This window comes from Caretta caretta, chromosome 14, assembly GCF_965140235.1.
Source record: "Caretta caretta isolate rCarCar2 chromosome 14, rCarCar1.hap1, whole genome shotgun sequence".
NCBI classification, from domain to species: domain Eukaryota; kingdom Metazoa; phylum Chordata; order Testudines; family Cheloniidae; genus Caretta; species Caretta caretta.
In genome coordinates this window covers 9918515-9941135 of record NC_134219.1, presented here as the reverse complement: position 1 = coordinate 9941135, position 22621 = coordinate 9918515, and the positions used below count along the sequence as shown (strand labels likewise).

At 42.8% G+C, this 22621-nt stretch overlaps 1 protein-coding gene across 3 annotated transcripts in view; it reads left to right on the top strand.

Annotated features, from left to right (window-relative positions):
• Positions 1-22621, top strand: part of RAB11FIP4 (RAB11 family interacting protein 4) — a 211065-nt gene that overhangs the window by 167033 nt on the left and 21411 nt on the right. For all 3 annotated transcript variants that reach the window (XM_048817606.2, XM_075119242.1, XM_048817607.2), the window contains 5 exons: positions 13811-14034; positions 16227-16409; positions 17479-17613; positions 19411-19446; positions 21082-21181. In XM_048817606.2, coding sequence (XP_048673563.1) covers positions 13811-14034; positions 16227-16409; positions 17479-17613; positions 19411-19446; positions 21082-21181 — 678 coding nt within the window. The remainder of the gene's footprint in view (positions 1-13810; positions 14035-16226; positions 16410-17478; positions 17614-19410; positions 19447-21081; positions 21182-22621) is intronic.

The following is a 22621-nucleotide window of genomic DNA, read 5'->3' as shown; positions in this document are numbered from 1 at the left end:
ATGCAGCCCTTGCGTTTATTGCCCTCTGCATACAGACTATTGACCCATTGGAGCAGATTGGGAGAAATACCACCTGGTATTTTCAGGCACGTGACTAGCTGAACTGGTCTTGCTGGCTCAAATTCCATATTGTAATTGCATCTTACACTGCTTTCCATGTTGGCAACTTAAGAAAAAGAAAAAAAAGCTTTAGTGTCTTAACATGGTTAAACTGAAACCTAAACAGCTAACATACGAGTTGATCCCCTTTAGTGTATCTTTCTTCTTGGGGGTATATGTTACAGGCTTTGTTGTGAACGAAAGTTCTAGTTAAGGCTATGTTCAGGCTTCTATTAAAAATGAATCCTGTCTTTTCACAGGCTTGTAACAAGTGGAGTTCTAGATCTCTTTGACTCTTACTTGCTGTGTGACTTTAAGCCTGTGTTGGCATAGCCCCCTGGTGTGTAGACAGCATAGCCAACAGAAGGTTTGGAGTTTGTTTTGTTGGTGTAGGAACACCACCTCCCTGAACATTAGTTCAGCTGACAGAAGGCCACTTTTGTCAACAAAGTTGCATCTATATGGGTTTTTTTGACACCATAGCTGTGTCACGAGGGGTGTAGTTTTTTTCACAGCGCTAGCTATGCTGATGTCTTACATGTAGACCAGACCTAAATCACTGAAGCACTTATGAAAATTGAAAAGGAGTACTTGTGGCACCTTAGGTTAGTCTCTAAGGTGCCACAAGTACTCCTTTTCTTTTTGCGAATACAGACTAACACGGCTGTTCCTCTGAAACCTGTCCTTATGAAAATTCTTACCCTGAGTCCCATTTTCAAAAGTGACTTGGGCACTTAGAAGTGCCTATGAGACTTACGTGCTCAACTTCCATAGCCCAAGTCACTTTTGAAAATGGAACTCAGGTGCTTGCAAATGTAACCCTTAACCTTTCTGTGCCTCTGTTTCCCTTCTGTGAAAGGAGGGTAAAGTATCCTTATCCCCCTTTCTAAAGCGTATTGAGACTTCTTGATGAAAAGAGCTATAAATGAGCATTGGAATGAGAGATTTCTAATCAGTACTGGAACTTCCCAGCGTTGGGCTTAGCCCAGAGGTTTATTTTATTTTGCAGTTTTCAGGAAATTTGACTTAATCTGCTCTGGATTTACCAGAGAGAGGAAAGGGTTGGGTGTTTTGTTGTTTTTTTTGTCTTCCAGATCAAAAAATAAAAATCTTTTTGGGTACAATAAATGGAAAAATCACTCCTGGACCTAAAGTTTGCAGAACCTAACAAAAATGATCCTGCCCTTTGTGGCACATGGGGTTGGAAGAACTTCCCATTCTCTGTTGCCCGGGCACTAGATAGTGATAGGAGATGGTATTTTAAAATTGATCCTTTTTGCCCTTTGTTCAGCTCCAACAGTACCTTTTCCTTCTGAATTCACTTTCAAAGGCAAGGAACAAGTTATTTCCTACTTAAATATCATTTCCCCACAATTCTTGTGAAATAAGGGATTGCACAATACACAGCTTTTGATTTCTGTATACCCTGTTCCATGTCCATCCATCCTCTTTCCCAACACTATGCCAATGAACATCTTTCCCTCCTGCCGGACAAAGCACATCACTGATGCAATCTAACTGCTTTCCTTCATTCTAGGGAATGTTTGGCTGCTTTTTGCACCCAGATTTCCTCTCTCCTCCCTCCCCCAAGCTGCCCAGATCTGCAATAAGGCTGCTAGGGAAGCTCTTTATCCATATGCCTAGTGCACGCCCTGGCAAGACTTCTCTCTAAATTAGTGTGTATCCAATCCTTTGCCCTTGAGGCTTCTCAAGGAAAAGAAGTGCTACAATTCTTGTGTGCCTGAGCTCCACGATCTTCTAAGCAGAACATGCTAGTTTTAATGAACATCTTGTATTTTATACACAAGTGTTAGTTGCGGAATTGGGCTGAGAAGCCATTTCTTCAGGGGCTTGAGCTCATGTGAATAAAGAGATAAAGTAAGTGCTTCCCTCCAATACACTTGTCTGCTTCATTGCATGGTGTAACATTGCACTCAGGAAGTAGTAATATCATTTCAGAACAGCTTTGATTTTTAGCTGAACAGTATCTTAGGGCTTGTCTATGTTGTGGAATGACCACATGTTAACTAGCACAAAATGAATCATGACTTAGCTTCGGTGTACATCAGGATTGTCGTGGCTAATATGACAGCTGGCCGGAATTAGCCAGATGGAGCACCCGGGCACAGCGGTGTTTGCAGTCACCTCACCAAGATAACACTGTGGTGAAATTGCTTATGGTACAATGGTGATAAATGCTCATGCACCATTGCTAGGAAAGGGTACAAAAGTTTATTTAGGCAAGGCTCTGAGAGAGAAGAGTCCTAGGAAGAGGTCCCTAATGAGAGTTTGACAACCATACCTCTCTCCCACTCCGCCACCCTCAAGCTGTTCTTGGGCTGTACAAAGGAAAGAGATTGCTGTGACTTAAAGCAAAGATTTCTCATGAGTGTTAATTATGCCAAGTTTATGCTGTGGTGCTAAGAATTTATTTTTGGCAAGTGCCGTGTGTACACTGACTATATTTTAGTGTTACCCAGGCTTTATAAAACAGAGACACTCTCTTAGCATGTACCCTGCAGCTGGGACACAGCTCACCTTAACTTGCTTTTTAGCATGTGCTTAACAATTCTATCATGAAGGCGAGACCTTCAGGAAAGAGGCATCTGGATTGCTATTCCCTGTGCAGATGAATGTGGAGGCAGGCTGGAGTGCCCTCCCCCTCCTGTCTCCAAGATAAGCCAACAAAGAGGGTTATCAGCCATAAACGTGTAATGCTGAAAGAGAGCTGTGACTCCGTTTTGCTCTGGTCAGCAATCTAGAAGCTTGCATGATAAGAGTTTCACATTGTGTAAACAAAAAGAAAAGGAGTACTTGTGGCACCTTAGAGACTAACCAATTTATTTGAGCATACAGACTAACACGGCTGTTACTCTGAAACCTGTCATTGTGTAAACACTGTGAACTGTTATCTAAAATGTCAATATTAATTGGCTCCTTCATCTCCTGCTAGCAGTGGTCACCTTGGTCTTAAAGTGACATTTGTGACAAACACAGTATAGGCTTATTTAAAAAAAAACAAACCTCTATAAGTCAGGATGGAAAATGTCTTGCATTTCAGAGGGAAGGATTTGCTGTGCAGTGCTGGAAAGAGAAGGAGAATGAGTCTGCCACTTAGAACCAGTGGCAGAAAACCTATCTGCACTGTGGAAACGGGGGGGAAATATTCCACAGTTGTTAATGCCGGGGTGCTGACCGTCATAAACCCAGCCTGTTCTCCCACCCTAGAGACACACCCTATCTACATCTTAGAGCATTAATGCTCGTGTTGCATTCAAATGATAGCGGCAACTCAGTGAGCCTGGCAATCGATGCTATCTTTTAATCTCTACAGGGAAGGCAACTTTCTTAGCTGCTCCAATTAGTTCCCTGCTAAAATCACTAAATTTCAGTCCCTGCTAGTGTCCAGAACTTCCCAGAAAAACAATGCACGTTGAAAAGGAGTGCTTCAAACTGGACCCTGATATTAAGAGGTCTGGCACTTCTGTTACCACCGGTTACAGTGACAGGTGATGTAGAGCAAACACTTCTGACTCCTGCAGTCCCTGGGCTGGCTTCAGTCTGCAAACCCATTTTCAGGCATAGTAATCGTAGGACTGGAAGGGACCTTCAGAGGTCATATAGTCCAGTCCCCTGCACTCATGGCAGGGCTAACTATGTAGAAACATTCCTGACAGGTGTTTGTTTAACCTGCTCTTAAAAGTCTCCAATGATGGAGATTCCACCACCTCCCTAGGCAATTTATTCCAGTGCTTAAGCACCCTGACAGTTTTGGAAGTTTTTCCTAATGTCCAACTTAAATCTCCCTTGCTGCAATTTAAGCCCATTGCTTTTTGTCCTATCCTCAGAGGTTAAGAAGAACCATTTTTCTCCCTCCTCCTCCTAACAACCTTTTACATAATTGAAAACTGTTATGTCCCATCTGTCTTCTCTTCTCCAGACTAAACAAAACCAGTTTTTTCAATCTTCCCTCATAGGTGATGTTTTCTAGACCTCAAATCGTTTCTGTTGCTCTTCTCTGGACTTTCTCCAATTTGTCTACATCTTTCCTGAAATATGGCACCTAGAACTGGACACAATACTCCAGTTGAGGTCTAATCAGAGAGGAGTAGAGCAGAAGAATTACTTCTCGTGTCTTGCTTACAACACTCCTGCTGATACATCCCAGAATGATGTTCACTTTTTTTTTTGCAACAGCGTTACATTGTTGACTCATATTTAGCTTGTGATCCACTATGACCCCCAGATCCCTTTCCACTGTACTCCTTCCTAGGCAGTCATTTCACGTTTTGTATGTGTGCAACTTATTGTTCCTTCCTAAATGGAGTACTTTGCATTTGTCCTTATTGAATTTCATCCTATTTACTTCAGACCGTTTGTCCAGATCATTCTGAATTTTAATTCTATCCTCCAAAGAACTTGCAACCCCTCCCAGCTTGGTATTGTCCGCAAACTTTATAAGTGTACTCTCTATGCCATTATCTAAATCACAGATGAAGATATTGAACAGAACCAGATCCAGAACTGATCCCTGTGGGACCCCACTTGTTATGCCTTTCCGGCATGACTCTGAGCCACTGTTAACTACTCTCTGGAAATTGTTTTCCAGCCAGTTTTCCACCCACCTTATAGTAGTTCCATCTAGTTTGTTTATGAGAAGATCATGCAAGACCCTGTCAAGAGCTTTTCTAAAGTCAAAATATACCACGTCTACCGCTTTCTCCCCCCCCCCCCTTCCCCAATCCACAAGGCTTGTTACCCTGTCAAAGAAAGCTCTCAGATTGGTTTAACACAATTTGTTTTTGACAAATCCATGCTGACTGTTACTTATCATGTTATTATCTTCTAGATGTTTGCAAACTGATTGCTTAATTATTTTCATTAGCACTGGAAAATGAGGGTCAGTTTACACTTACTTAAAAAAGAGCACAAAGCAACTGTTGAAAAGCCCTGGCTTTGCCTAGTGCTCACATAGTTAAGTGTGAAGGGCACAGAAGTAGAAGTTTGTTTTGCAGTCAACACATTGGCCCTGAATTGCACTACTGTCTGAGCCACTGATGTTACCTTATACATGCAGATGACTGACAGCACACTAGAGTATATTCATGCTCTTGCACTGTACCTCGATTCTTAACAGCTTTATGGGGTGCTGTCCAGCATTCAATGATAGACTGAGTCTAAAGAATTCCCTCTCCTAGAAACCCTTCTCAGCACACTCCAGCTTTGTGTCAGGTTAACTCTAAAATTGAACTTTAAATGTTAGACCCAAGTAACTAAACAGTCACACAGAGCGACTGCACTGAACAAACTGTAATTTGTAGCCTTAAAATAGCATCTCATTTTGTATAGCTCAATAGAATAGTAATTCTCTACATATTGATCTCTGACTTTCAAAGATTCATTTTAAGCATCAGATGCTTTGGAATTCCTGCCATCATCAGTCATCCCTTCTTGCTAGACCAGAGGCCAAGGCAAGGCTTCTGTTCCCCTCTACCTATTTCTGAAGGTTTAATTGAAGGCATTCGTTCGTATGGTTGCCCACCAGCCACAGCTGGGTGGGTGAGGGTTGCCTGCTGACAGGAAGTTCTAAAGCTTCCCAGTGAACTAAAATGTAAAAGCACGATTTATTAACTGCTCAGCTGAGCACTTCATTCTGTGCTTGTCTCACCAGATGCAGGACTTTGGCCGCTTTCATTCAAACAACTGCTGAGTAAATCACCAGCTCCTTGCATCCTTCTGAGAACTGAAGGAGAAATTACATCCACATTTAAAATAAATATGTAACCGTTGGTTTAAATGCACTTAAAGTGGAGAACGCACAGGGTGGCTGGAAGTTTTCTAGTAGAACCCTCCCCCATACTAAATAGTCTGAGATGTTGGCTTTCAAATTCAATAGGCTTTTTTCAGCTGGGACAAGAGCCCATTTTTCTAGTAGGTTTGTGATGCTAAATAGTATTTAGATGGGAGGCCGCCAAACCTGGCGTATCTCTCCGTGGCACCTGTTCCCCTCCCATTGTACAATGGTGACTTTTCTGGTGTTTAGACTGGGAAGGAAGGACAGCTCTGACATACTGTTACTAATTAGGATCAAACTGGCAGAATCAATATTAAAGCAGGAAGAACACTCCGGTTGAAACTGAGTGCCAGCGTCCTGGCTGTGGTCACTTGGTCAAGACTCCTGTTGCCAATTATATGCTCGGAAATCCTAGTTTTAACTAACTAGACAGCTAAACTGTTGTAATTCAGGGTGAAATCTGCTTCCGTTTTTGTACTTCCCTACATCCTCTAGGGTGTTGTGAGGATAAACTTCAATGCTTGTGAGGTGATCAGATGCTATGGTTGTAGAGGCCAGATAGCTGGATAGTACTTGCAAGCAACTGTTTGTACCTCCTTTTCGATCTGAAAGGATTCATGTGGGCGTGTGTCCCTTGGTTCCAGACTGCTCATTTTCAAATGATAAATGTCAGTATTTGAATTTAGGCAGTGTTGTTGCAGCCATGTCGGTCCCAGGATATTAGAGACACAAGGGGGGGGGTGAGGTAATATCTTCTATTGGACGAACTTCTATGGGTGAGAGAGACGAGCGTTCGAGTTTACACAGAGCTCTTCTTCAGGTCTGGGAAACTTCGGCCATGTCTACACTAGCAAGCTTACTGCGGCACAGCTGAACCGATGTGCCACCGTAAGATCACACGGGTAGCCGCTCTATGCTGATAGGAGAGAGCTTCCCCCATCGACATAATTAAACGAGCAGAGATGCTCTCCTGCTGACAGTGTTGTCTGCATCGGTGCTTCTATCGGTGTAACTTACATCACTCAGAGGGGTAAGGTGTTTTTCACACCCCTGAGCAACATAAACAGGAGTGCTATTGTAGACAGGGATTGTTTACACTGCGAAGTTGTCAAAGTGCTCTCCTGCCAACAAAGTTAACGCTGCCCGCAGGGCTGAAGGTATTTTGTCAGCAAAAGTGCAGACAAAGTACCAAAAAAGAGCACTTACACACGTTGACTTTTGGCGACAAGGCTGTATCGACACAGCCTTGTCGCTAAAAGCTGTGTGGTGTAGACAAGCCCATAGTCTTACTCAGTGTCACAGCTAAATACAAGATAGGGCAGATTGTTTCACATAAGCAGTTAATGCATATTTCAAGGGACCATTCAAGGTGAAGTGGTCCATTGACACCTGGGAAAGTGGGAAGCAGTTGGGTGGGTTGTTAATGGGTTATATATATTTTTTGTAATGAGCCATAAATCCAATGTCTCTATTCAGTCCATGATTTTTTTTTAGTGTCTAGCAAAGTTAGAAGTATTGAAGCATTTTAATAACTGTCTCTGTCACTTCCAACCTGGGGACAGTTCAGCCTACTAACCTTCAGGGTCAGACCCCTCAAGTTGCATTCCCTCGAACCATCTAGTCATTGAGCTCCAAAATGGCTGCTGTGATTGCCTACATGGGGCTCAAAGGAAGACAGCTGGCTCTAATAGAGCACAGAAATCTGGGTTCTGTTCTTGGCTCTCCTTCGAATTTGCTTTGACCATCTAAAAGTCACTAACCACTCTGCCCCAGTTTATTCATCTGTGTTAAATGTGGATAAGACTTAAGCCTCACAATTGCCCCTCGAGGGAGGGAATTCATTAATTTTTGCTAAGTGTTCTGAGATCCGTGGACAGCAGGTGTTCAACTAAGCACTTACTGCAGAGCAAATTCTGCAGCATCTCTCACTGGCATGTAAAGCACTTTGGGATACCTTGAGTACTGTACTTGATTAGACAATAATACCAGCGTTGTGTCACTTAATCCCAAGCTGTTGTATTGTTTGACATGCTGTACGGTCTGCTATACAGGAACCTTCCAAAACCATTAGTCACAATTTTGTTGTCTTGACTATACCAAGCAAAATAGGGAGCAGACGATAGTAAAAATCCAGGTATATAATTCATTTTCCAATTGCATCATTTGCCTTTCTATTCCCTCCGTAGGTTTGTGTGTGGATTTTTGAGACAATGAATGACTTGGGGTTGCAATGTTCTATGCATCTTAAACCTTACCTAAATATTAGGGTGGGGGAGGTTAAAGAAAAGCTGAATAGTGTGTGTGCCAATCAGTCTTATTTTGTACAAGAGTGCTTTCTTTCTAGGCACTGTAGGAAAAACTTGAGAGATTTAATTTTGAATTTATGCTCATTTTTAAAAAAAGTTTGTGTCATTTTGTAGAAGTGGGTATATAAGCTTCTTGTGCTAAGTGTACTTTCAGCACTGACAGTATGTATGAAGCGGAGATTACTGATATTAATGCTGAACGATTTAAATATTTTGATAGCTTTAGCTAGTAATGTACACTTGCAAGCATGTTGCTTAGTAATGGTATTCACTAACTCCAGCTTTAATCTCTAGTGGTGGTTCTTGTGGCAGTTTTTCTCCCCCCCCACCCCCCCTTTTACATGTCATGGGTATTTTCTTTGTCATTTCCTGTGACCTATTGCTGCTCCATTTGTGAATATTTAGGCTTGGAAGGATTCTGTGGTTATCTGTAAACATCAGTTTCACTCTGTACAGGAGCAAACTGATTAAAATATTTCCATCAATGATTGAAATTTACAGATAGGCAAAGTAAGGCTGCTTGAAAACGTATTAGAGATTGATTTAAGGATATTTACTTTGTATATTTTCACATGTAATGTTGACCCCTCTCCCCATAATTTTGTGCAATTGTGGAAAATTTAAATAGATAAAAATAGAAAAATGCTTAAAATAAACATTGATATGATCTGTCAATTACAAATTTATATATAAAAAAATTGAATTCTGTGACTATTCCCTGGAAGTTTGTAACCTCATGTGCCTTAAGCATCATTTAGATATACTCTTTCCACTTATAAAGATAAGTCTTCGGTAGGTACAGAGAGAAAAGTCTTTTCTCTAGCAATGACTCTTCAGCTAACAGATCTCTGAGCTTGGAGCATCCGCACAATTGCACAGGTTTGCTTCAAAGCTCTAGGAAGGGTGGTTGTTTCACGTGTTTGCCATTGACTAAAACAACTTGTATGGCCTTCAGCAATGCAGATGGCTTTAACATTTTTGAACTTTGACTCCCACAACCTTGCCTTACTGCAGTTTGGAGATGTGGTTAAAACACCAAAAGCCCATCAACAAAGCAAGACTAAATCTGCTAGAAACAACCTATCAGGAGACTTGGATTTGTAACAAAGATTGGCCTCTAAAAAAGTTATATAATTCCTAGAAAAGTCTTCTAAAGTGTGGGTGTGTATATGTACGTGCACCCCATATATGTAGATGTGATTAACTCATTTTACCATGCACCTTTGGCTGCCCTCTGGCATTCCTGACATTTCCAAAACCCCAAGCAGTTTCACACAGCTGCCCTCAACCCCCTGTATTGTTTATAATAGGTAGTGCTTCTATTATAACGATGACAGGCGCACTATTCAGCTTGTGCTGAGAACTTTTATAGTGCACCATGGAGGGAGAGAAGTTGTCTAATACAAAGGCTAGATTGTCTTCCATCTGGTGGCAAAGATCTAGAGCGCAACAAGCCATCAGTTTACCCTACCCACTTGATAAGCTGGCTGCACGTATGGCCTGTACTGTGCTAAAGTCAAGTCTCTTAACGGGGAGTTCCTCATAGTTCAGGGGTTCTTAAACTGGGGGTTGGGACCCCTCAGGGGGTCACAAGGGGTCAACCTCCACCCCAAGCCCCGCTTTGCATCCAGCATTTATAATGGTGTTAAATATATAAAAAAGTGTTTTTAATTTATAAGGGGGGGTCGCACTCGGAGGCTTGCTATGTGAAAGGGGTCACCAGTACAAAAGTTTGAGAACCACTGTCATAGTTCATGGGCAGCAACTTTTGTCAGATGAGCCAATAGACTCCTTTTCTGGAAAAAGAAAAGGAGTACTTGTGGCACCTTAGAGACTAACCAATTTATTTGAGCATAAGCTTTCCTGAGCTACAGCTCACTTCATCGGATGCATAATTAAAGTGGAAAGTGCAGTGAGGATGTTTTTATACACACAGACCATGTAATCTCTGGTCACGCGATTACAGACATGAAAGTTGCGATATTACAACAGAAAAACTTCAAAACCAGAGTCCAGCGAGAGACTGCTGAATGGGAATTCATTTGCAAATTGGATACAATTAACTTAGGCTTGAATAGAGACTGGGAGTGGCTAAGTCATTATGCAAGGTAACCTATTTCCCCTTGTTTTTCCTACCCTCCCTCCCTCCCCCCTTCCTCAGACGTTCTTGTTAAACCCTGGATTTTTGCTGGAAATGGCCCACCTTGATTATCATACACATTGTAAGGAGAGTGATCACTTCAGATAAGCTATTACCAGCGGGGGGGGGGGGACCTTTTGAAGTGATAGACCATGAAAAAATGGGTGTTTGTGTGTATAAAAACATCCTCACTGCATTTTCCACTTTAATTATGCATCCGATGAAGTGAGCTGTAGCTCCCGAAAGCTTATGCTCAAATAAATTGGTTAGTCTCTAAGGTGCCACAAGTCCTCCTGTTCCTTTTGCGAATACAGACTAACACGGCTGCTACTCTGAAACTTTTCTGGAAGTGGCTGTTATGTGTGGTTTTATAATGATTAGCTTCCTCTGGGTATAAAGCAAGTTTCTGAGGCGTTGTGGGCACTTTTGCAGTAAACTGGCTACCGGGGGCAGGGCTTAAATTCAGTCAGAGCTGCCTGGAGTGGAGTTCCAGTAAATATTTTCAAACCTGCAGGGCAGAAGCCCCAAGCCCTGGCATGTCCCACAGGGCTAAAGCCCCAGAGCTCTGGAAAATACTGAGAATTTAAGCTCTGACTGAAGGCGATGGTTTCCCAAAGCCTGTACCTAGAAAGAGTTAGAAGTGGAGATCTTAAAAAGTAGAGGAATAATTATCATTGGAAACAATAATACGTGATGCTGACACACAAGAGCTAGGTATAGCGTGTGCTGTGACTTATTATAAATATACATTGTAATACAAATTTAAAATGTGGCTCATTAGCCTGTCACAAATTGGTAGGGAGGAGGCAAATGAGCACCTAGTACTCTGGAGAGAGTGACTGTCTAATTAATTGCTAATGGTCCTTTTTAGAGCGCCTGGGCTCCTATTATGAGAAAACTAAATGTAAGCTGTTACCTGCCGGATTTGGAATGAGAATCTGTCATGCTGCTATTGACCTTCAGTTTCTCACATTGATTTGTTTTAACACTCGTGAGATTTACCGGCAGTGTAAAGATTTACTTACGCAATATGTGTTTCAGTCAAACTTCCAGAGTGCCACCTTCTCTTGGATCACAGATTTTTTTTTTTAACAGATCTGGATATTTCTGTAACAGCAGCTAATGTTTAATTGCATAAAACCCTTAAGAAATGTGGCGACTCTGAGGCCATGTGGGTCACCACGCTGCAGCAGACACCCGGGGTGACTCATGCCCATCCTGGGCCTGTGGATTTCCAAGTTGTTGTAGCTGTCCAAAGATGTTAAAAATAAGCAGCACAGGTTTTGTATATAAATATATATGGGCATGTTTTCAAGGCCTTTTATAAAGGAGGGAAGAACGGTTATCCTTGTTTTACATATGAAGAAACTGAGGCAGAGAATGTGCCCAAGGTCACCCAGCAGAAGAACCAGGAATAGAACCCACGTCTCTGAAGTCCAGTGCAATGATCTAGCCACTAGGCAGCTCTACCTCCCCTATGACTAATGTAGTGATGTGTAGATCTCTGGTAAAATTTTCAAAAGTGGCGAAGTCCCATTTTCAAAAGTCACTTAGGCACTTTTGAAAACGTTACCCCTAGATCAGTCACTGTTTAATGTGACTAACGTGGAAAAGATCTGTATTAAAGTGCCCTTTAAATACAGTGGCCCTTAACCTGGTGACATCAGTGAGCATTCAGAGTATATGTTGAGGAGGAAATCCACTTCCTAGAAACGAATTAGTCCAACGTTCTGCAATGTCAGTAGGGCTCTATAGTGATTTGCATAAGGGATGTTTCTTTGCAAAAGCGTATCTGATGTAGAGCCGTGGGAGGAACCAGCAGTGCAGCAGGGAGTTAACTGCTTGTGGAAACAACTTGTCTCAGTCTAGAGATATGAGGGTCAGTGACTGCATACCTAACAGTGAAGTATAAGAGGGAGCAGTTCTTCATTATATATATTTATTTCCTCACTGGTTGTCAGTGGTGGTATTCCATGAATACAAGTAACTGGCATCTTGGTTCAGTTTCAGAGTCAAACTTAGGCCCCCACCCTGCAAAGACTTGCACATGTGCATAACTCTGAGCATGCGTAGTCCCAGACTACAGCTGGCCAAAGGGTGCTAGGTGTCCAAGTCCCATGGGATACAAGCACCTAATTCCTGTAGGCTCCTTTTTAAAATCCCAGCCTACTAGTGCTTTTAAAAATACATAGAATGCAAAATAATCTGGTTCCCCCCCACCCACACCCCTATTTTTGCTGGACTAACTTTTGGAGGACCCAGGGAATTGGAGTGGGTGTCCTTACGTGAATTAGTGGGGTGTTTTGAAGCTGTAGCATACAGCATGTTTTCCTCCCAACTGTTTTTAGGTCAATGGCATTAAATAATTCTCTAAAACTCTAAATTCAAAAATCTGAATAAAAAAATCAGTTTTGCTTTCATATAAATCAGGGCTCACAAACTTGGTCTCTGTAACATTATAATCCTGCTAGTTCCGCCAATGTCAGTCTTCCAGGAAAAAATAGGATAGATAAGACCTGAATTTCTGGTAACGATTGTTACAAATGGCTGTTTTCAAGACATTGAAGTTTTCTTCTGGTAAAGAGTAGTTCCTTGTTGCTTCAGCTGGGTGACAAAGCTGTTAGTCACACCACACTTGTCTCATGTCAGAAACTGCTGCTCCTTTATAATGTCGTCTTAGTAAGGGGCTTCTTTAATTTTACAAGTGAAGATTAATCTTCGGCGTTTGACTGGTTCTTGTGTTTTCAAAGCATAGAGAAAATAACCGAGCATCCACAAGGATAGACCACAGCTCCCAGTATATGCTAATGCATATACCAGCACTGCTATGTGCTGGAAGAGATGTCTGGATAACAACAAAACTGGAAAGCATACAAAAATGTATCTGGCTAATGACTTGTGGTAATTGCAGTAGGGTGGAGGGGAAATTTGGGCCCAAAATTCTTCTTCCTTTCAACAAATAAGCAAATAGCTACTACTAGGTCCTGCATTTCTACTGAGGTTATATTACTCTATGACCAGTGAAAATCTGTTCCCTCCCTACCTTTCTTGATAAAGGACACTATGGGAAAAGAACATTGCAGATAAATGAATATTGGAGACCAGAGATTTCCGGTTGTGCAAGATGGGGACATACAAGCCCAGTTGTGAACAGGAGTCAGTTCTGCCCTAGTTGACACTCGCTGTCAAAGGCAGGTTGTGGTTCCAGACAAGCATTCCTGCAGCTGGCTCTCTGTAACACTATGTAACGCTGGTTAGAGGTGTGCAATGTTTTATGTTTTAGGAGAAGCTCTGTGCATTGAGTGTTTACAGGATCAGGCCCTCCAAATGTGATTAAATATGATTCTGATGCGAATACCAGCATGCTGATGGTGTTTTTAGGAGAGGGATATGGCTGCAGCTTTCATTTACTCTGCACATCTTGCCACAAACTTGTATGCCTCCTGACTGTTCTTTCCCTTCCATGGACAGGGTAGCGAAATCCAGGACGGTGCCTATTTGGACGGTGAAAGTGTGTACAGTGAGTCCGAGCTGTTTCCTGATGAAGACACGATGACCCTGGCCCAGCAAGAGGTCCACCATGAGTCCGACATGGACAGTGCCATCGAGAGTGCGCAGAGCTCTGAGGCATCCGACGTGTGCGGCAGTGAAGAGAAGGACAGCGTGCTCAGTGGACTCTTTCTGCCTGTAGACAAGTGAGTGGTGAGGTGCCTGTCAAGACATGAGTCTTGTGCAGGGGAGGGGAGGTTAAACCAGCTGATCCCTCTTGTTTTAGGCCTGTCTGGGCTGAGGTTCTCCGACATGTGGAATTAGGTGTCCAGATCCCTCTATTTAAAATGAATGGGATTTGGTCATCCATCTCCCCTAGTGGCCTTGGAAATCTCAGCCCTTGTGTCTTCTGGCTTGTTCGCCAGGCTCCAGTAGGTTGAACGTGTGTCTGTGGCACCTCGGCTGGGACAAAGTCCCGCTTTATAGTGACAGCGCTGGTTGAGTTCTGATTTGAGCACTGTGCTAATTGCCAAAAATGGGTGGGTTTTCCTTGTTCGCCTTCCGATCTCCTGGAGCCCATTTGTGTTAGGACTCCAGTGTGAATCCACAGCAAAGCAGCAGAGTGTGCAGGTGCTTCTTCAGCCTTACTCTTCTGTCACGCTCAAAGGATGTGAGGGCTGGGCTGAAAAGGCTTTGCAGATGTAGTTGAGGAGCTTTGCGTTGCCATCCTGTGCGTTGGATTCCCCCTGACGTCAGGAGGCACCGTTCAGTTTGTTGGCCGCTAGGGCTTTGCAGGCCTGGGCCTGTGATGTTAACAAGTCACGTCAGGCACCCAGAAAAGAAGGATCAGATGATTAGTGCCTGCCTGTGAAAAGTTTGGGGTAAGTGACTTGCCCAGCATCATGTAGAACCTCTGTGGCAGAGGCAGGGATAAAATCCAATTCTCCAGGGCAGTATTCAACTGCCTTAATCATGACCCTCCTTTCTCTTCCTGTAATCCATGCCTCATTCACGGCATATCTGCCAATCATAAACTGTGGGAGGGATGGGTTGGGAAGGTCCCAACCACTGAAGCGTTTCTGGAGTTGTGGGTCTAGATAACAGAAGAGGAGCAAGGTGTAGGCCTCCAGTCAGTTCTGGTTATGGGGAGCAATAGGCCTGGAGAAGAAGGATGACCTCATGGTTAGGGTGCTAGTTTGGAGCACCTCAGTTCAATTCCCTGCTCCACCACAGACTTCCTGAGTGACCTTTGGCAAGTTGCTTAGTCTCCCTGTGCCTCAGTTCCCCCTCTGTAAAATGTGGATAATAGCCCTGCCCTACCTTGAAGTGGGGATCTGAGGGTAAATACTGAGGTGCTCAGAAGCTACAGTAATGGGGGGCCAGATGAGTATCTAGGACAGTAACTGCAGCTACTGGGTCTATACAAATTTTGGTCCCCAGAACCCTTCCATGCACAATCTTTACTGCAACCTTTAAGAACAGAAGGTGTTAAAATGCTTTGCTGACTAGTTACTAATCTGTCCCCTCTTCAGGGAGTAATAATCTGATAAATCTCCTCTAGCAGAATTTAAGCCTGCCTATGTGTATGGTCCCAAATGTCCTCTTGTTCTGTGCAAGACTTGAGTTGCCCTAAATTCTGGCTTTGTAAATTATTGACCTTTAGAAATATGAATTACAAGTGCATCTCAGCAAAGGAGGGAAAAACGAGAGCCTACATCTGAAATACTGGCAGGGGGCAGCATGTGAAAATGACATTTGTGCCATCCAGCCACCATTCACTTTAAAATGTTGCTTTGTTTAAACTTTAGATTCCAGAAGAGACCAGGTACAGATGAAAGGGCCCTGCTTGTGAGCTCTCATGCAGAGGAGTCTAGCTTCTTGTAAAAACAGCAGTAATGCAGAAACGGCCGTATTGTCGAGGAGACTTGAGTCAGGTTCCCATTTCATTCCGGCTCTGCCACTTGTCATGTGACCTTCAGCAAATTATTTAACTCTGTTCTCTACCCCAATTTTTTAAAGTGCTTCCTGAGCCCTTAGGTCAGCTTTGTGTGTTGTGACACCCTCTGCACCAGAGGAGGAAGCTCATGAAAGGCAAGGGAGCGTGAGGCATTGAAATGTTATTACAATCTAAAGTTAAAGAATCTTGTTTCACCGATTGCCATATCCCTTGCCCTTTAAGGTCAGTTGTCCTGTCAACCTCACAAACACACACACTGTTATATGGGTTTATTGCTGTAATTAGGGGTAGTTTTTTTTTTTTAGTAAATGCAAGTGGATCATGAAAGCTTTTGACTTTTGAATAAGAAGTTGCCAGCCCAAACCAGCTGAGAAAACTGCCTTGGGCAAAAGGCAGTCTTCTGAGGATTGGCCTCCTACCCGTTCTGATGTCTTGTTTCAGGTCAAGTCCTCACAACCCCTCTGACCTCTCCACCTATTCCACCGCCTCTCTGATCAGTAACGAGGAACAATTTGAAGACTATGGGGAAGGAGACGATGTGGATTTTACTCCCAGCAGTCCATGCCCTGATGATGAGACCAGAACCAACGCCTACTCTGACCTTGGCTCATCTGTGTCTTCCAGGTTGGTACTTATTTATTTTGACAGCATATTCTTCTGAGCATGTGTACAGGGGCCGTACCAGAACTTCTTGGATTGTCTAGTTACTTGAAAACTAAAATTTCAATTTCTGCCCACAACACTACTAGCAAATGTCTTTCTTGTAAAAGCCACAGCGACGACTACGTTGTTTCCAGTGCCTGTAATGTCAGGTCACACTGCAATAAACCCCCTAGCTTTGCTCCTAGATTGATTCTCTTTATATATTGCAATACTTGGATTTCGCAACTATTAGAAATTGACTGACTTAAAGCTGGAAATCAGATTAGACCTTGAACAACGTTAGTGCTTGTGCAATGTTTGGGGATGACTAGTATGAATGTCTCCCTTTTTAGCATTCTAACACTGTGTATTAAATATTCCCTTACAAAAAGACATGTCTTGTAAGGATGGATGAGCTTGTATTGGAAAAAAAAATACGAAGATTGAACCTGAATGTCTTAAATCTCTTCAGGAAGTACTCGCTCTTTAATACTTGGAGAGGGAGAGAGAGACGCTGAACTACAATCAGCTGATCCTGTCTTTTCCCATTACCCTGGGCTCAGAATAACCGAGAATCAGACTCTCAGTGGTTCTGATAGCATAGACCAGTGGTTTTCAACCTCCTAGAGTATGTGAGCTCACCGGGGGTATGCAAGAAAAATCCTGTCATAGCAGACAACACATGGGTATGTTATGACCCTATCTCAGATAGGGGTATGTGGTAGACTGCGTTATTTGGAAAGGGGTACGCAGCCTGAAAAGTTTGAAAACCCCTGGTGTAGACATAGCAGAAACCATTTGCTCTTTTAAAATCCCTCCTCCAAGTGGGATTTGGTATTGTGGTAATTAGCAGCATATAGTTGATCCGAATGGGCTCTGGAACCCTATCTCTGTTCCTGTAGCTGGCCTTGACAGAGCAGGTGTGGTGGGAGTGGCAATGCATTCCCCAGCACGCTTACTGCAACGTGACTATTTATGAAATACCACTAAGAGGGAAATGAATTTGAATTAGTAACAATAGCCAGTAACAGGTCTCCTTTCCCGCAAACAGTGCTGGGCAAACGCCGAGGAAAATGAGGCACGTTTATAACAGCGAGTTACTGGACGTCTACTGCTCCCAGTGCTGCAAAAAAATAAACCTGCTTAATGACTTGGAAGCGAGGCTGAAAAACTTGAAAGCAAACAGGTGAGTTGCCAGCACTCTGTTCTCAGCAGTCCCTTTTGAAATGGGGCTAGTCAGCAGTCAAAGCAACAGCTACTAAATAAGAAGGGGAAACTGCAGTAATATGCCCCATCTTTTTTCCTGTTAACTTGTATCCAATACATCACATCTAGCTAGTATCAAATGTAACAGGCAGTTGTTCTTGTTGAAGAATAGCATAGGATATTCAAACCTTGCCTGATTTTAACAAGAACTTCTCCCTACCATCAAGAAACTATTTCTCAGTTGGAGCACTAATGTCCTCTTCATTTTAAATACTTAAACAATGAGATCTTGAATTGCAGAGTGTGGGTGGTATTTGCCTGTGGAACAACCTCCCCAAGGAAGTGGGAAGCCCTACTGCTCAGCACCCATGGATAAAATACTGTTACTTGTCTGGGATTGTTCCCTGTAGCACGTTTCTGTCACGGAGGGAGATAAGTTGATCTAATGAGTCTCTGGGGTGGATCCTCAGCTAGTGTAAATTGTCATAGCTCCACTGCTGTGGTCATGGATGTCAATGGGACTGACAGTTTACACCAGCTGAGAATCAAACCATAGAATCTAGAGATCCTGGGGCAGATTCAAGTGGCTTGAGGATTTTATTAACCTAAAACCAGATTTGGGAAAAAAATGCAACTTTAAAACCAGGATGATGGTGACTTCCTCAAGAGTTCTAGCTTTTTCCTTTATATCTCTGTCCCCAATATTGCCACCCACATGTAGATAGACAGTTGCAAAGCATTTTCCTTAGACTCTGAAGGAGTCTAAATATTTCTACAAATCCCTTGCTTATAGTGGCAATTCATCTGTGAACCTTTAGCTCCCCCTAGAAGCTGAATACAAAGCTTGCCTCTTTTCACATTCCCAGGAACTAGAACTTAATGCACTTCATCTAGTCTTGATAAGAAAACAATGACCAAGTATATGTTATGTAACAGTTACAGCTGCTGTCACAGCAGTATATAAAATGTGGTGGTTGTATCTTTGACCATTTTGGTATGAAATTTGACGTTGCAACTGACAGTCCTGAATTCAGAGTAGTGTTCTGCTTCAACAAAAGATGTGCAATCGGTCTCAGTCACAGAGCCGTGCATTTCTATGTATCGTGGGGTAGGGGTGGCTAGTGGATTTGCTCGTGTGTATGAGTTGCAGCAGATACCGTTCTACAGTTTCATTTTGACTCAAGCTGGCAAAAATCTGTTTAAATATGATAGTGCTGTTTGTACTGAATATAGTATTCCCAAATTCATTTTATTCATGATCACGGTAGCTTATGGCTCTACACCCAACTTCATGTTGCATAAGAATGGCCATACTGGGTCAGACTAAAGGTCCATCTAGCCCAGTGTCCTGTCTTCTGACAAAGGCCAATGCCAGGTGCCCCCGAGGGAATGAACAGAACAGGTAATCCTCCAGTGATCCATCCCCTGTTGCCCATTCCCAACTTCTGGCAAACAGAGGCTAGGGACACCATCCCTGCCCATCCTGGCTAATAGCCATTGATGGAACTATCCTCCATGAATTTATCTAGTTCTTTTTTGAACGCTGTTATAGTCTTGGCCTTCACAACATCCTCTGGCAAGGAGTTCCATTAATTATTAGTGTAGTTTATGATTAAGTTTTATGACCATGTTTTGGTGGAGCAAATTAAAAGCTAAAATAAGACAGCTGTATATGCTGTACGGAACTCAATTGGCAACTAAACTGAGATTTTACTGAATTGCACAATAACCAAATAAACTGCTTGCTTACTACATTATTCCTTCTGTCTCCATGTAGCCCCAACCGAAAAATCTCAAGCACAGCTTTTGGAAGGTAAGACACTTGAGCTCATTCTGAGTACTTTGAAATCATTTGTGACCAGAATTCATGCTGATGTCACGGATTCATACTAAGAATGAAGTACTCAAAAGAAACCAAATAGGGTGTGCAGAAGAGAAGCTTTAGGTGGGGAGGAAGTGTCGAGGGGGGGGGAGGTTTGACATGGTTGCGGCTGGAAGCAGCCGCATCAGAAGAAATGCAGCTTAAGGTTAGGATTCCTCCTTCTCTCTTCCCTCCTCAGTCAAGTAGCACATTTAATTCTGAGTTAGCTTATAAAACAGAAGTTGGTTAGTCAAACCCCTATTTACCGGCTTTGCTGACTTATTTCTCTGCTGATTTATTCCACGCTCACTACAATTTAATGTAGTTCTTTGTCCACAACTAATTCTGTATGGTCTCAATTGAGAGAGACTCTCAGCACCTCCTGGCATGAAGTCCCTGGTGAAGGAATTAATTACCCACCAATGTGGAGGAGAGACCATATAGGTGTGGCATTGCACATGAATGGGAAGCTAAGCTAATTGAATTCCAAGTTAGCGTCATGTTGCTGAAAGTGTTGTAATAAAATCTCTTCTGTCTGGAGGCCAACATAGCCACTTGAGTGCTGGATTTAGGAAGAATATAATTTCTCTGATTATAGAGCTGCCGCCTTCAATATTCCATAAGTGAGCGAACTCATCAGAGCCATTCTAGTCAGCAACAGGCTCTTGGAGTGGACAAGCTGGCCCAGTAGGTGAATCAGCCAGTTGTTTCCTTGTTAGGAGTTTGAAAAGATGCCATCCTGTTTGCGTCTTATGCCCCATCAGGAATTACTATTTTATTGCCTTCCTGACCTAGTTTTGTTGCCAGAGGGCAAAGGGAATTGCCCAGCTGTTTAAAAATGGTGGTGGTCACTCCAGATTCAGGTCCAAGTTAAGACTAAGTACACGGACTTGGGTGGAGGAGGAATGCAATACTCATACTGGATCTGGTCCAGGAAATCTTAATACTACCCCTCTTTGGGAAGCAGTGACTTTTTGTACGTACCAGACAGTGGCATATCCTCTCTCTCAAAGTTAAAGCATCGTAATGTGGTGAGGAAAATCTGCAAACATGCAGCTTGTACGTAACTTCCAAACAGGTAGTTTCAAACCAGTCTTAAGTATTCTTAATTCTTGCATATTGCAGCATCACACAGTGGAATCTTCTATGTTTTTTCTGTAAATAAAGAGAACTTTTGTGCCACTTGTTCTGCAAAACTGATAGGTATAGCTACACAGAAGCCTATCAACATCATTTAGGTCCCACCTTCCCCCAGATTTGGCATCTAGCATGTAAGTGAACATGATGTTACATGCAACTTTAACTCCACATCTGGCGTGGACAAGGACAAATAGTGGTTAACTATAAACAACTAACCTCTTTTTAACCCTGCCTAATTTGACAAGCAACAGACATTTGCATCGTGGAATAAACGTATTGGTTAAAGTAGGACGACAAAGTCAAGTGTAATCAGAGCCATACGTAGTTAAGTTATGTTGAAGCTATTGCACAGATGTTAGCTGGGGACATTCAAGGTGCAAAGCCAGTCCATAAAGTAGACTTTTTTTTTTCCCCCTATGATGTAAAATAATCCTTCTGCTCTTCCAGACAACTCTTCCACAACAGTAATTTCAGCAGCAGCAATGGCAGCATGGAGGACTTGTTCCGAGACAGCATAGACTCGTGCGATAATGATATCACTGAAAAGGTGAGGAGCCTTCACATCATGATTGACAGATTCAGCACAGCTCTTGTTGGTGCAGCCAGAGACCTGTCTGTCTACCAGAAAGAGTCACCCGAGGTGGCTAGTAGATATGGGCAAGATCAGTCAGGATCTCTAACGAAAAGTGAGGAGTAATGGAATATCCCAAAGTTCATGTTCACTTCCTCTCCCAAAAGAAATAGAAGAACCTAACCAAAAAGAGAATGAAAGTACAAGCTAAGAATTCTTTATTGAAATATGATGACATGTAACGTGATTAATATGTAAGCCTTTCACGGAGTAAGAAAATGAAAAAGCAACAATGGGTCTGATTCTTATCTCCACTAAATGCCTGGTCAAAACATAGCTTTTGTATCAGTATTTCAGTTGCACATGAGGTTATTTATATATAATATACATTTTTTTAAACTAAAATGGTTATCCCAGTAAAACTCTTGCATGGGTACAGTTATAGCAATATAAAGGGGTTTTATGCCAGCACAGTTTATTCTTTTCCCCCCAGGGCTAGCTATGCCAGTATAACGGCGTCTACCCTAAGCGGTTGTACTGCTTTAACTACACTGGTATAGTGATAGTGGGACAACTTCTGTGTAAAAAAGAAAGCCCTTACCTGCGCTCTGACAGTGTAAAAGGGCCTTTAAAATTGATATGCCAATAAAGCCAGTATGGATGACAAGTACATCCATTTATGGCCCCTCTGGGCTGCCAGAGCAGCATAAAGAAGCCTTAATGTGAATGAGATTGGGCCCAATGTGTCTGTCAATTCCATTATCGAGGTAGCTGCTCATTTTGCTGCAGCTTAGCTCAGTTTCCCAAACTGAGGCCCACTGGGCCTCGAAGTCCAAAATTTATATAAGCAAACCCAAGCTTTCAGTGCCCCATTTTGGAGCCCAACTTCTGAGGCGCCTTACAGGGGCTTGATTTTCAAGGAGGTGAGCACTCCCAAATCCAAACTCAGGCTCAAGGCATCTCAAGTTGGGCACCTAAAATTAGGGGACACACTTGGCCAATGTGACCTGCCCAAGCTGCAGCAGCAAGTCCATGGCAGAGCTGTGTATAGAGCCCAGGTTTTGCCTTCCAGTCTGGGGCCCTGTCCCACTGCATCACTTTCCCTCCAACAGGCTGACCCTACAAGGGCCCTTCAAGGGAGTCCTGTGAGAGTCACTTTGGTAGAAGCCAAGCCTGCCTACCGCCTTGGAGGATTCACCCTCATAAGCACTAAATCTCATTGCACTACCTTGTTGTAAGAGGCTGAGTGTTATTCATGCAAATGAAGTAATGACAATCTGTCTATTAAAGTGATGCTATGCAGCTTAATTTCTCTATGTATCTAATTCCAGTAAATATGCACTTCTAAGCGTCAATTCATTGTGCGTTTGCATTGATCAGTTTTTGGGGACGTGACCTTAAGGGAAGATCAGAACT